This window comes from Mesitornis unicolor, unplaced genomic scaffold, assembly GCF_000695765.1.
Source record: "Mesitornis unicolor isolate BGI_N332 unplaced genomic scaffold, ASM69576v1 scaffold41787, whole genome shotgun sequence".
NCBI lineage: Eukaryota > Metazoa > Chordata > Aves > Mesitornithiformes > Mesitornithidae > Mesitornis > Mesitornis unicolor.
Genome location: NW_010199458.1, coordinates 1 through 13,221, shown reverse-complemented (window position 1 = coordinate 13,221; position 13,221 = coordinate 1). Strand labels below are relative to the sequence as shown.

At 38.8% G+C, this 13,221-nt stretch overlaps 1 protein-coding gene across 1 annotated transcript in view; it reads right to left on the bottom strand.

Moving 5' to 3' along the window:
* Positions 1–13,211, bottom strand: part of DCAF17 (DDB1 and CUL4 associated factor 17) — a gene marked incomplete at its 5' end in the record, with an annotated part of 17,733 nt that extends 4,522 nt beyond the window's left edge. Inside the window, 10 exons of the mRNA XM_010189445.1 lie at positions 230–339; positions 1,683–1,825; positions 5,431–5,536; positions 6,078–6,185; positions 7,880–7,969; positions 8,149–8,227; positions 8,956–9,095; positions 10,051–10,141; positions 11,495–11,598; positions 13,104–13,211. Coding sequence (XP_010187747.1) covers positions 230–339; positions 1,683–1,825; positions 5,431–5,536; positions 6,078–6,185; positions 7,880–7,969; positions 8,149–8,227; positions 8,956–9,095; positions 10,051–10,141; positions 11,495–11,598; positions 13,104–13,211 — 1,079 coding nt within the window. The remainder of the gene's footprint in view (positions 1–229; positions 340–1,682; positions 1,826–5,430; positions 5,537–6,077; positions 6,186–7,879; positions 7,970–8,148; positions 8,228–8,955; positions 9,096–10,050; positions 10,142–11,494; positions 11,599–13,103) is intronic.
* Between the last annotated feature and the right edge of the window lie 10 nt (positions 13,212–13,221).

Sequence of the window (13,221 nt, the reverse complement as noted above, 5' to 3'; positions counted from 1 at the left end):
GCTCTTCCTATCAAAATCTAGTGTTGCCAGCCAGTGCCCACATTCACCACGTAGAAATCTGCAGAGGTTTCTACTCGAACTTCTGATTCTGACATCATAAATCTTACAGTTCCTAGGGCTTACTGAGTGTCTTGGCCTGCAAACTGCCAAACTACTGAATTTATGCAGTCATGTAACTTCTCCTTTAATGAAAATAAGATTTGAGGGGGGAAAAAAAAAAGGCTCATACTTTATCAAATTTGGTCCCACATGGATTATTCTGCCTGACATATCTGGATGGAAATATATCCAATCAGGTTCCAGTGAACAGCATTTCATATCCTGTATGCCATTTTTTGCCTGAAGAAGGAAGAGAAAGCTTAGAATATTAGTGTTTTGAAAGTCTCTCAGATCTAATTAAAGAGGAAATACTGAGCTCTCCACATACCTCTGGAAGGCTTTTAACTATTGCTCCTAGTCACAACCAGAAAGGATGGCAGTGGAACAACAACAACAACAACAACAACAGCAGCAATAATGTTCCAATTCTCAAGACATTCCACGGAACAGTTTCAAATGTTTAAATATGCAATAAGCAGTTACCTTGCACCACAGCTATACATGGTCTTACCTCTCCTGAAACTAAGCAAAATTAAGATTTAGCCTACACTCTGCAAACACTTCAATGAGTCCAGCAATTTGAGTGCAAGACATGAGAAACGCATTAGCGCAAACTTTGACTTGAGCTTCCAACCTCAGGCTCAGCCTCTTTTGTGCAAATATTTGTGGAGCATTTAAGCCTGGGATAGCTCGTGATTTCAGCTGCAAGCTGGCCAAAATTTCAGCATTTTGGCAGTGGCTTTTTGTTGTTAAATTTAGCTGACCCTGATCATTCACATTTTCAAATGTATGAACCCATGCAGAAAAAACTAGGTGAGAAAGGATTGCACCTTTGAACCAAAATTGATCTTCAGCTACGGTTACAAAAGTTCTGTTTTGAAAATAAGAGATAGGAGGAGGATCACTGATTTGGTCAGGCTAGTAAAAGAGAGGAGTACATTTACCAATAAGAAGTTTTTTTAAGGGAAGAACCATGAACTGACAGGCCTAGAAGGTGCTTGTCTTACAGAAATATCTTCAAGTCAAATCCAGATCAAAAATAAAAGTTGAGATGGAGAGCTCATGCAAAAGAATGTATGATGAATAGTACATAAAAGTAATGAGGAATGCTGGATTAAACTGAGTGATACACTCTTTGTAGGGAGAGAGAGAAGCTTGTAGGGAAGTCTGTCCCTACAGACAGTAAGGAAACTTACTCTGCGATTTCTTAAGACTTAAAACGTTTCTTTAGCCATGCCATTTGGTCGGCTGACAAGTCAGAAGTGCATTATGTTGTTACCATGCAAGGAATCGGGTAACAAGATGCTCAAGCCTTCACTTTTAGGGTAAGAATACAGTGCCACATAGCACTAACAGTGCTACGATTATATTGGAATGAAGGAAATATCAGAAGCAGTACTAACTTAGGAGAAAACATTTTACACATGACTCCACTGGATAGCAGATGTAACACTGTGGGGTGATCCCTGTGAGAGCACCACTCTGGAAAACAAGGGTTTTGTTACCTTGAGCACTACTCAGAAGAGATGAAGACAAACATAATACACATTCATTTCAGAGAAGCTGCTATCTGAATATATTACCAAAGCATTGTCTTTCAGAGAACAAATATGGAAGACTCCTCTATGTTTTTTCTTGTTAGGTGTGATGATATAATGCCAAGGGTACCCTCCAATTTGAAATGCATTCTCCAGAGAAGATGTTTCAAATAGCAGAGGTGGGGTATCTGCAAATATTTGGTAATGTTAACACCATTAGTAGCAGAACAATCATAATTCCATTGATTCTTACAATTCTAAATCCAATAAAGCTATATTAATATGACAGTTGGACATGATGATCTCAGATGTCTTTTCCAACTCTAATGATTCTGATTCTATCATTCTTCAGACCTTCTGAAGACTCGTGGAGATACATCAGCTGTGATCTTTCTGCTAGCACCAGCTATGCTACCTCACTGAGCATCCAGGCACACATCTGAAATTCCCTGTGCAAGGTTACTGCCTTCTCAGGTCTTCATGCTGAACTGCTCTTCTAATACTTTTCACTTACTTCATTCCAAATGAGCTGGATAAGCAAAGACAGAGCAAACACATACAATTAATCCAGCTCATCTGAATGAGAGAGGATGTACACATGAACAGATCAAAGAGCACATCAAAAGGGTCACTGTTCTCTTGGGAAAAATAGTGATAAATAGCTGGAAACAGGCTAATGGCAGCAGTATCAAATCACAGTATTAGGTGCAGAAAGATATCCAAATCTGAATATTCCTTCTTCTGGGTATGCAACAAAATAGCGTACATCACAATTAACACACTCTGTAGCTGAGTTCATAAAAATCAATAAAAACCCAGGCATTTCTGTAACCGGTGGCAAAAGGTACCTAGTTCTCCCTTCAGTTCAGTTTGGATAAATTACACAGATATAATACGCCGTTCTCGGAAGTTTTCTGTATACTAGATGAGAGAAGCATCTTTGAACAAAATGGACTGCATGGAGCTTTGCAGCTTCTACCAACTAGTTAAATAAGAGCAATTTCTGCAGCCGCTATAACTGAATCCATTTGAGACTGAAGATCACCTCTTTCTAACAGTACAGAGAGGTACTGGGGAAAAAAAAAGACAAAATGTGGAGAAAATCTGCAATTACAGGGAGCGTTTAAACAGGCAGAAAATAAAAGCCCAAGCTGAATTTCTATGAGGACAACAAGGTTCTTAGCTGGAGTTTGTGTCCCAAAGGTCTCATGCAGATTTTGGCTTGTTCTTGTCCTGCTTAGTCTAGATAGTTATCCAGATCCCATCAGACATTATGTCTGCATAGGGCTTTTCTCTTTTTCCTTCATTCACGTTTACAACTTAGCCATTTAGAATGAAAGGAATTAGTTCACTGCCCATGGAAACGAAGTCTTTCCTAAGCTGAAAAGTGGATGAGAAATGTCTTCTAGTTGTCTTTTGGACTAACACATAGGAAATGGGAGATTCTGTGCAGGAAAGACGGAACAAAGGTCTGCTTATAGGTTATAAAAACCCAGGCATCTGCTGAAAATGTAGAGCATGTTGAAGATGGAGGCATAAACAGAGGACCCACGAAACTAAAATTTGACAGAAAATGAAAAGTGAGCCAAGAAAATTTGTTCACATTGTACCCTATTTTTTTTTCTTTTTGAAAAAAGCATATATATTGGACAGACCCTCATAACTATGGTGGGGGGACTAAAGGTGTTTCAATAATACATAAATTCTAAGCAGTACAGGCTACTGATAAAATATGCCTTTCTTTTTATGTTCATTTGGCAGAGATCTGGAAGATCACAGCCACCTAAACCACCGTGATAGCGTGACTCCACGGCCTCAAGTACCTCTTTCCTGCTCTGTGTTGCTTGCTCTTGCTGCTCAACACCTTTTCTCATTCTTTGTAAGTCCTTTCTGTAGCATTGCCAGTTTCCAATTTCCAGTTGAGCTTCTTTGTTCATTTCCTTAAAACTCTCCAGCCTCATCTAATCATAAAACCGTAAAGTTGTTCCTGGCAGCACTGACAAGTGTTTGTTCTGAATGTAAAAAATACCTCAGCAAAGTGTCTTCCTCTGTGGTTTTTTACGGAGCTCCTGTATGCTCTAATAATGAGCCAACCTACAGTTGTTCTCAAACTTTCAGAAAGTGACATCATTAATATTGACAGGTACCTTTTCATTCCTCCCACCGTGACCAAAACTAAATTCCCATTCGATAGCTGTAAATGACACGGCAGGTACGCGGTAGCCTGTAAGTTCTGATCTCTATACCCTTCCTCTAGTGTACCTAACACACGGTAAAAACAGCACCATAGTAACTGCCATCCCTTCAGGAAATTTCTGGAGGGAGGCTAGGACAAAATAAGCAGGAAAATGGCACAGTTAAATTATAGTAAATGCAGACTGAAACCCTGAAGCTGTTAAAATCTCTCTCACTGAAGCACTGCATTACATTGAGCAGTAAGTTGGCCATCTCATTCTTAAAACAAAACAGCTCAAAACCCACAGGAATGCAACTATCTGCAAAGAGCAGCCATGGCAAATGTCTGTCAAGGGCTCAAAACTTCCTAACCACAAATTCTTGAATATGATTCAAGATAAAAAACGTTTTTTCCAGTACAGTGGTTTTTAAATCTCAAAACTAAACACTACAATGATCTAGAAGACATAAGAACAAAGCTGGTGTAGGCTTCCTCTTAAAGCTCCCACGGTATGTTTTCCATAGGGCCCCTGAGATTAAATTGGGGTTTTGCAGACTGAGACAGAGAGGAAAATAAGGAGAGATTTCCCTTTGCAGAACCTGAGATGTCAGTTATAGCAGCCTATCACTTTGTTTTGATAAAACACTACATTATAACCGAAAGCCTTCACTATGTAAGTCTGTATTTCATCTTTGTACTTTCCTCAGGTTTATGTAAAAATGGCTTGGCTTGCCCGTTATCATCTGACCCTGTTTGCAAGCATACAGGTCAAAGGCATTTTTATGTGGACAGTCACCTGCAAAAACCCTTTAATATAGAAACATTCAAAATTAAAGAAATAAAAGTGTGCATTAGTTGATATTGGTGAAACCTGGGAGGTTTTTGGGTTTGGGGTTTTTTTGGAAGTGTCTCAAGTGTGAACTTGTGAGAATGTATTTTTAAAGAAAAAGTTTCAAAGAAAGTCTCAGGCCGTGGTCATTCATTAAAATTTTAGCACCAAATTCTAATCTCAAATGCACCAGCAGAAATGATTACACAAAGCAGAACATGTAGAAGTTAATGATTTGAGGCGTAAGAACTGTTTTTAATAGATAACTTGTTCTCTCCTCTGGAATTTCCTTTATTGAAACTGCCACATTCCTGACAACTTAGAATTATCAAAATGCAACTCGGACAAGTTGTATTCAGTCTCCCTGAATTCCCTCTGCAAGTCAGATTAAACGTTCTCACCTCTTCTGCTTACACACCAGGTACTGCTTCTGGGTGTTCCAAACACCAGCCCTAGCCCTTCCTCTGCGCCAAGAGCAGCTGCTTCTCAGCAATGAGGAAGGTGTTTCCCATTAATGCATCGCTTATGAAGTTTTTCAAATAGCTTACTTGCTGTACTAGTTTTCTAATTAAGTCCTATGTAATTAATTCTTGTAATTAGAAGTAAAGCAAAGCACATTTTTACTATAATGTAAACCCAGAAATACAGCTACGGCACAATATGAGCACAGTAATTTTGATGTTTTTTCTTGGTGTGAAGTAAGTCATAATTAATATGTAATATAATATAATAAATAATAAGCAATCCATAAAAGCCACCAGCCAGGATAATACAAATATCATAAATACCTGTTATTTTAATGTTACATGGAAGACCAAATGGATACTTTCCTACAACTCCCACTTGGCCATTCCAGCTGAATTCATGTCCCAGATCAAACGGCTGCTCCGTGAACTAAAATAACACAGAACAATTTAGCTTTACTGATGCATATTTAATTGCTGTTTAGTTTTACTGCTCTGTTACCACTGCATTCTTTAACTTGCTAGATACTGCTTGAAGTCTTATTTTTCCATTAACGTTTGATATTTAATTGGAAGAGTACAAAGTCAAAAGTCTCACTGCTGTTGTTTGAGATCCAACAATCTACCGTGACCCGTGAGTGTTTCCAGCCTTAACACTCCTCTATAACTGCAGACTAGTGGGGAAGGCATGTACAGAAGTGCACACCCTGGTCTAGCACTTACACAGCTCCTCTCTATATGCACCAAAGTGCCTGTCTGACCCTGTGTCTCTGACGTTTTGCCACCTGTAACTGGTATGGGTAGAACTTTCTGATAGTAAACGCATTTGCATCTTCCAACTGTAAACAGATTTAGGCTGGAACTCTATTCTTTCACACATTCCCCATGTACCTATGTGGGATTTTATGAATATTTATTATTTGTAGCCCTCAAATAGCATGGACTGTAAGACAAATTTCGTATTTCATTACCTGTTCAGAGATGGCCTGAAAGTTATAGAGCCTGACCAGACCCATGCTATGCATTACAATCAGGATACCATTAGAAACACCGACATCTGTCACGCTATTACCAAATATCTGGGGGGAGGGAAAAAGGAGAAGAAAAATATTCTATTAGGGAAGAAACAGCTGAGAGACAATGCAAAATACTAACATTATGTCCTCAATTTTGCAATCGCTTTAAGTTTTTATTCTGATCAAACCCTACGATCAGTGTTGTAGTTCATAACGTTTTCTGTAACCCATCTGTTTTGCCGAGTTTCTGTAATACTTCGCACTGCAGTAACACCTGAGGTTACATCAGGCACATTCTGCAAGCAGATTCATTCTCTAACCAATTCTCACTGTGTCTTCGTATCCTGTTACCCAGTTCCTGTAATACACCGGTAGCTTGTATTGCCCAGCATCCCACAGGAACGTTAGCAAAGCTAACACGTCAATCTAAAAGTACTGATTTCAGGTACTCTCTTCTTGCTTCATCACCAGTACCAAATACTGGTCTAATCATGACACTGTGACTGTGTCCACCTCTACATTACCCAGCTGTCACAGAGTACAGATGCAAACTCTTAATAGTCTTCCGACCACAAACTTTCCTTGCTATCTTTGAGACCTTAGCTAGTCTGAACTCAGAATTTACTGTGGTGCACCATCTCAGTAAAGCTGATGCATCAAGTGCATTCTGCAGTCTCGAACAGTAACCCTAATCCTAACTCTAACCTAACAGTTACATTCTGCTGATCTGTATCAGGTTTGGTGTTGCATTTGCTTCCTCAAAATCTCAAATCTCCAATTCTGCCCTGATGTTATTCCCAGCTGAACCAGTTACTCTGATGAGGCCTCACTACAGGCCCAACTGAAGAAGTACTCTTTTAGACATTTTGCCTACTATGATCATGATGAATCTGGCATGCCCCTCTTAAACAAACTGAGAATACCTTTCATACTGACAACAACTGTTTTCTCCACTACTAGATACTGATTTTGAACAGAACAATATACAGTGCCCCTAAACTTTCATGTGCTCAAATGAAAAGTGTTTAACCCTGCTCCTTCACTTGCCAGCCCAATCTCAATTACAGCCTCAACCCAACGCAGCACCAACTGAAAGTACCAATAGCTCTGGACGCCAAATGAGACTGTAGCTCACAGAGCTCTGAAGACAGAGTTTGCACATTTGTACTGTTCCATTTATAAGTTGTATCCAGAGCTCTCTTGTCTTAAAATAGACGTATTTTTTTCACCAGAAGAGTAAAACCTGTTCTCTGGCTTGAGGCTTCCCAATATATACACTCTTACTTAGAGGTCACAAACCAACCTCAGAAAGGTTGTTTGCTCTTGACTGATAGAGCAAGACACATATTTACATACTGCCATTCAATATCAATGATAATAGAATTGGAAATATTTGTAACTGCATATAGAATTCCTGGTCTATTACGAGGTGTGAGTCAGATGCACCTCCATCTTTCTTTAAAGAGATGAAAAAAAGTCTATAAACACTTTAGGCTTCCCTAGTTCTTATGACTTCTATAAGTAAAGGCTAAAGACCTTCCACATGTCAAAAAGTAACCCAATAGCAGAATGCATTTGTATTTTCTCTTCTGATCATTCAAATTAAGAACTTTCCCCCCAGTGCCCCTATCAGACACAATTAATGTTTCAGGAGAGTAAGCTGTGGGTCTGATTTTTGAAATTCTGGGACAATTGCCTAAACCATGCCTTTTACACAACTACAGTTCAGATCATGATTAACAGAGAAATTAACTTACCTTTTTGTTTATTTCTAGCATTCCAATGAAGGAAAGAGGCAAAACTTGGAATACAGCAAGATAGAACAATACAGACTGCTGGATACCTGCCTGGGAAGGATTAACAATACAGAACAGAGTTATTCTACTTGAGGCATTTATTAACAGTAAGACATCTTCATCTTTACTACCATAATAACAAAGCATCGTGTCTCCATCTCTGTCCTTGTACATCTTTTGGATCAATTTTGTACAAATTTAAGAATGACAGATTTTTACCAAACACTTACCTGCCGTGCTGCTGCAGGGAGCTTATTCTGGGCTGACTTTACAACCATTACCTCTTGAGGAGTATCCCAGCTTAGATACCTATTGGTGACAAGAAATGTCTATCTTAATAATTTTAAAATAAAGACATTATTTCACGTAAGATATAATCTATATCTAGGGAGATCCCTGTGTCCAAGCAAACTGCTCAGTATCTGGTTCGGGAAAGGTGCCCGAGATGTTTGTTGTCTGCAGTAATGCAAAACTCACAGAACTAGGAATGGCTTATTCCACACAGAATGGTTAGAAAAAAATCTGAAAGTATGAACATTCGCTATCTTAATTTTTCTTCTTCCCTTCACAAATGACTGCTTTCTTAGCCTTCAGCCTAAAGTAAATAATCTATTCTGAGAACTGGAAAAAAAAGATGCCGTCTACCAGAAGCAGTTACTGCTTTGCTTTTAAAGAGCAAAACGGCTACTCTATGGAGAGGAATGCTTGCAGCTTAAAAACAGCTTAAACTTTAAACATATTTTTCTATGTTTAAGTTTGTTTTACAGCTCTTAAAGGTCCTCTCCTGGTATGTTGCTGCTGCAGTATTAAAGGCTGTAAAATTGTCAGGGAAAAAACAATAGTAGCCTCGTTTTTGTGGAACTCGATACCATAAAGCTGCTGAGATTCTTCTGCAGAAGGCAGCATGCAGGAACTCCAGGTAATACACTAGACTAACAAACTTGAACATAGGATAGTACTAAAATAAACGTGATTCCCTGTCTCTAGTGTAGTACTGATGATTGTTAATTATATAAAGCCTAGTCAATGTTTAATACCTGAATTTGCAGCAGGAACCAGCAAGGTATATTTTTTCCAGTACTTCTCCACTATCAGCAGAGAGACGCAGAAGCCAGTTCTGCACTGTCAAGACTATCAGGGAAGATTTATAGTCTGATGGACTTGGTAGCGTTTCCCCCTACATAACAAAAGAGTATTAAAAAACCAACCTTTGTGCCAGGAGGATCCATAACCTTTTGACACCGTTACAAGAACACAGAAAGTTAATACCCATTCCTCACAAAGTGAAGGTGGAAAGCTGCCTGCTAGTTACATCAGGACCTCTAAGCTCATGTCTGTGCTAAAGAGTCCACCACGTCAATAATCTGCTGACACGCTTTTTGCAAGGCAGTTACCTTTTCTAGAAAAGTCACTTTCTAAAACTCTGCCTTGCACAGATGAAGTATAACTGCTTGCAGATCTAATTGTACCAGTCCTGAAAAGACAATTGTTTATGTATAGCAGAGTAAGACGTTCAGTGGTAACTCAACAGTACCTGCTAAGAATGGTATTCACAGTGCTTTATTTTTAGGCACCTCAAGGATGGGGCTAATATTCCTAAACTCTGTGGACAATGGACGAGAGACAAAAACCCCTCAAGGAGGAGAAAAATGATATAATCTATTAGCTAGAAACAGCAGAACAGCTTTTGGGCAGAGCTGCTTTAATGGGTCTTAACCTGCTTTTTTTTAATGTCAACAGATCTTGCAAAAACTAAACTAAACTAAAAACTAAAAAACTAAACTAAACTTGCTACCCTTGCTAATTAAAAATAAAGAAAAAATTAAACAGAGTTTATGTTGTAAGGAATTAAAGAGTTAGCTGCATAAGCACAAAGGCACTGTTTCTAAAAATCTTCCATGGAAGTTCACCAAAAAAACCCCCACATTTGAATGTGCTATTGAGAGATTCAGAGAAGTATACGTCTAAACAGTCATTCAAAAGAAACCAGCACGTGCTGCAAACCTTACAAGTATCTAACTGCATCAAAACACTGGGAAAATAGTTCAGAGGGAAAGAACGCTCTATTCTAGATAGCTTTAAGTTTTTTGGTTTGTTTTGCACAACAATGCTCTATTAAAAAGTGATCTTACCAGTCGGCATTCCAATAATAAAGCATCTTCTATTTTTTCTGACTTAGAACACTTTGGCTTTTGATAAAGTATTCTTGGCTCTTGTGCAATGCTGGAGGAAAACGATTGCTAATCATTAGTCTACTTTATAAACTACTTTCAACAGCAAGTTATTTCATACAGTTTTATAAATTCTGCCTTCTTTTTACGCAGGATCAGAAATCTAAACATCTTATTTTCACTTTGGAAATATAACCTGAAATTGCTCTTAAATAAAGTCTAATAAACAACAGGTAGTGTAATGTTAAATTGAAAAGCTAACCTTCTCTATGTTTTGTGGTTTAGTGTTTTGTTTTTAAATAAAAAACTTAGTAGTAACATTCTTACTTTAGTGATATACATTAAAAATAAAGCATATATCAGCAACTAATAGTCATCCTGGAACCCTCCCCTCTCCCAGTGTTGCCTTTCATACTACAAAGGCATGGCATCGTGTACAGATACTAAAAAAAACCAAACAACAAAACCAACCTACTACTAGAATAAAACCTTTGCAGTGTGCACTTTTCCCCTCAGGGAGAAGATGAGACAAAGGTAAACCTCAAAGGTGCCAGACAGGTTAACCCAGTACTGAAAAGCATTCAGACAATGTAGGAATAAAACATGGCTAACTAGATTTAGATCCTTGCTGTAAGTGATAGATTAATTTAATTAACTCTCAGTGGTATACACTGATAGAGTAATTTGTCTTTTATGTATCATATGACGCTGTCTCAACACTGTTCTGACAACAACTTACTCAGCAATTCAGCTCTCCAAGTCCCTGCTACCTCCCTCACAAGGGCACGGGCAGGGACTAGGACTGGTGTACGCAGGACTTCCCATCCTCTGCCCTGCCCTGTGCTGCCTCCTAAGCTGTGCCTCTGCAGCTGATGGTAGAACAGGAGAGTACACCAGATCAGAGAGCCGATCTGATCTTCAAAATAACATTAACAAAACCCATCAAGTACTCAGCACACTGTACTTTTACACGAGCAATAATTTACTTCTTTAATGCCGAATTCACAGACACAGTACAAACTTGTTACATAGGCTGATTTTGTGACACATCCTTTAGCGCACTGCTGGTTACCAGATGACAAAGAACGACTGCTCACTGGGCTTTTTAAAAGTGCAAAATTATAGAATGCTGATGATCTTCCACTCCTATTAAAGTGCTCTGAAAGCTGAAGTTATGCAAGACCAGTAAGATCAGGCTTCCCTTCACCAAAGTGCGTGTCACATTAAGACACAATGGCATCTGAGTGCACTTTAACAGACATTTATGCACCTGGTTATGTTTTGTTTGTAAGTCCCACTCAATTTACAGGGGCTATTTAGATGAGCAAAGCTAGCAACATGTCTAAAACAGAATCACAGTGTTAAAACCATCAGCCAAGTTAACTTTTAATTGTAATTTTATTACCTGCTAATACAGCACTGGTAATTGTCTAAGTAAATTCTTCCTCTTTCGTATGCAATAGGAGATGCAGAATGAGTTGTCCACACGTTCTTGAATTTAGTACTTTCCTGAAACAGACAGTGGTTGTAACAGTGATGGCTTTCGTTACAAACCTTGCTTTTGGAAAAAAACTTACTTGGCTCTTGCAGCTTAATAACTTTCTTTAATTGGACCTTTGCTGTTGAACACATAGAGGAAAATCTTATTTATTTCTAAGACAATTAAAAGACCTTTTTTAGGGAAACTTTGTCTTTTGTTTTTAAAAGAATATTTTTTATTAGCTCTCACGAACAGCATACGTAATTAATATTTTGTCATTATCTAGCCTGCATTGAAATTAGAACTGGCAACTAAAATTTAATGGCAACTTTTAAAATAAAGGACAAAATTCTCCAGAGTATAAATATGCACATAACTCTTTGACGGTAATTAATCATATTCACTAAATATCTGATCCCATCCTGCTGTTGGTGTTTTGTGTAAAAGGTAGAAAAATGTTCTTACAGTTACTTGCAAAAAGTGCCTGAAATGTTAATGGAATAAACTACTCACATAAAGTTACTTGTGTGCATTAGAGACATCATGAGATCTATTCCATTAACACAGTTTCCAGTCCTACAAAAAATAAGTATTTCTGTAAGTCAGAGTCAGATGGAATAATTTTTTTTTCCATAAACCTTGCATGGCCTCACACCTAATTGTGTAAGTGGACACTTTAGCTGACTTCTAATTAACATATTTTCAATACAACACAATTGCCGACTTCCATTTATACGCTTTCAACGCATTTGGAAGCACTGAGAACAGTAATAATTTTGATTGAAAAAACAAGTTCACTTTAGCCTGGTTTACAGAATCCCAGACCGTTAGGGATTGGAAGGGACCTCCAAAGCTCATCCAGTCCAATCCCCCTGCCGGAGCAGGAACACCCAGATGAGGTTACACAGGAAGGCGTCCAGGCGGGTTTTGAATGTCTGCAGAGAAGGAGACTCCACAACCTCTCTGGGCAGCCTGGGCCAGTGCTCTGTCACCCTCACTGAGAAGAAGTTTCTTCTCAAATTGAAGTGGAACCTCCTGTGTTCCAGTTTGTGTCTGTTACCCCTTTAATTAATTTAAATTCCTGTTAATTCCTGTTCTGTAACATAAGTTTCACTGACACATTAGGGATTCGTTCACCTGAAGACCTCCACTGATCATCTTATTTTGTTGTGACAACTTCATTCAAAGTTAACAATGATGCTCCCAAAACAAGATTAATTTAATATCAGTATTAAATATTAAGCCATCTTAGGGGAAGAAATAGGTGATACAGAATCTTATAAAAGGCTATTCCTAACATGATCATTAGATTTACAAGTGCTTCTGCTGTTTCTCCACAGCACAGTACTCTCTTCTAGGACTGAGCCTCGTGAAATAAATTTAACCGCTTCTAACTCTCTTCAGCAAAACTGCAGCTCTTTTTCCCCCCAGACTTGCTACTCGGGGTGAGCAGGGATCTCTCAGACACCTGGGCTGCGGACTGACGCTCAGACCACCTCGGCTGGAAGCCAGAGCCGGGAAGCATCGCCGTTACCTGACAGACAATCTTCCTGAGTAGTCCCAGGTTTTTCCTGCGGGCGACACCAGCATCTCTAGCATAGAAGCCGTGGGCCCTGCGGGTGAGGAGGTGGCAGATGTTGTGAGCCCCGGCC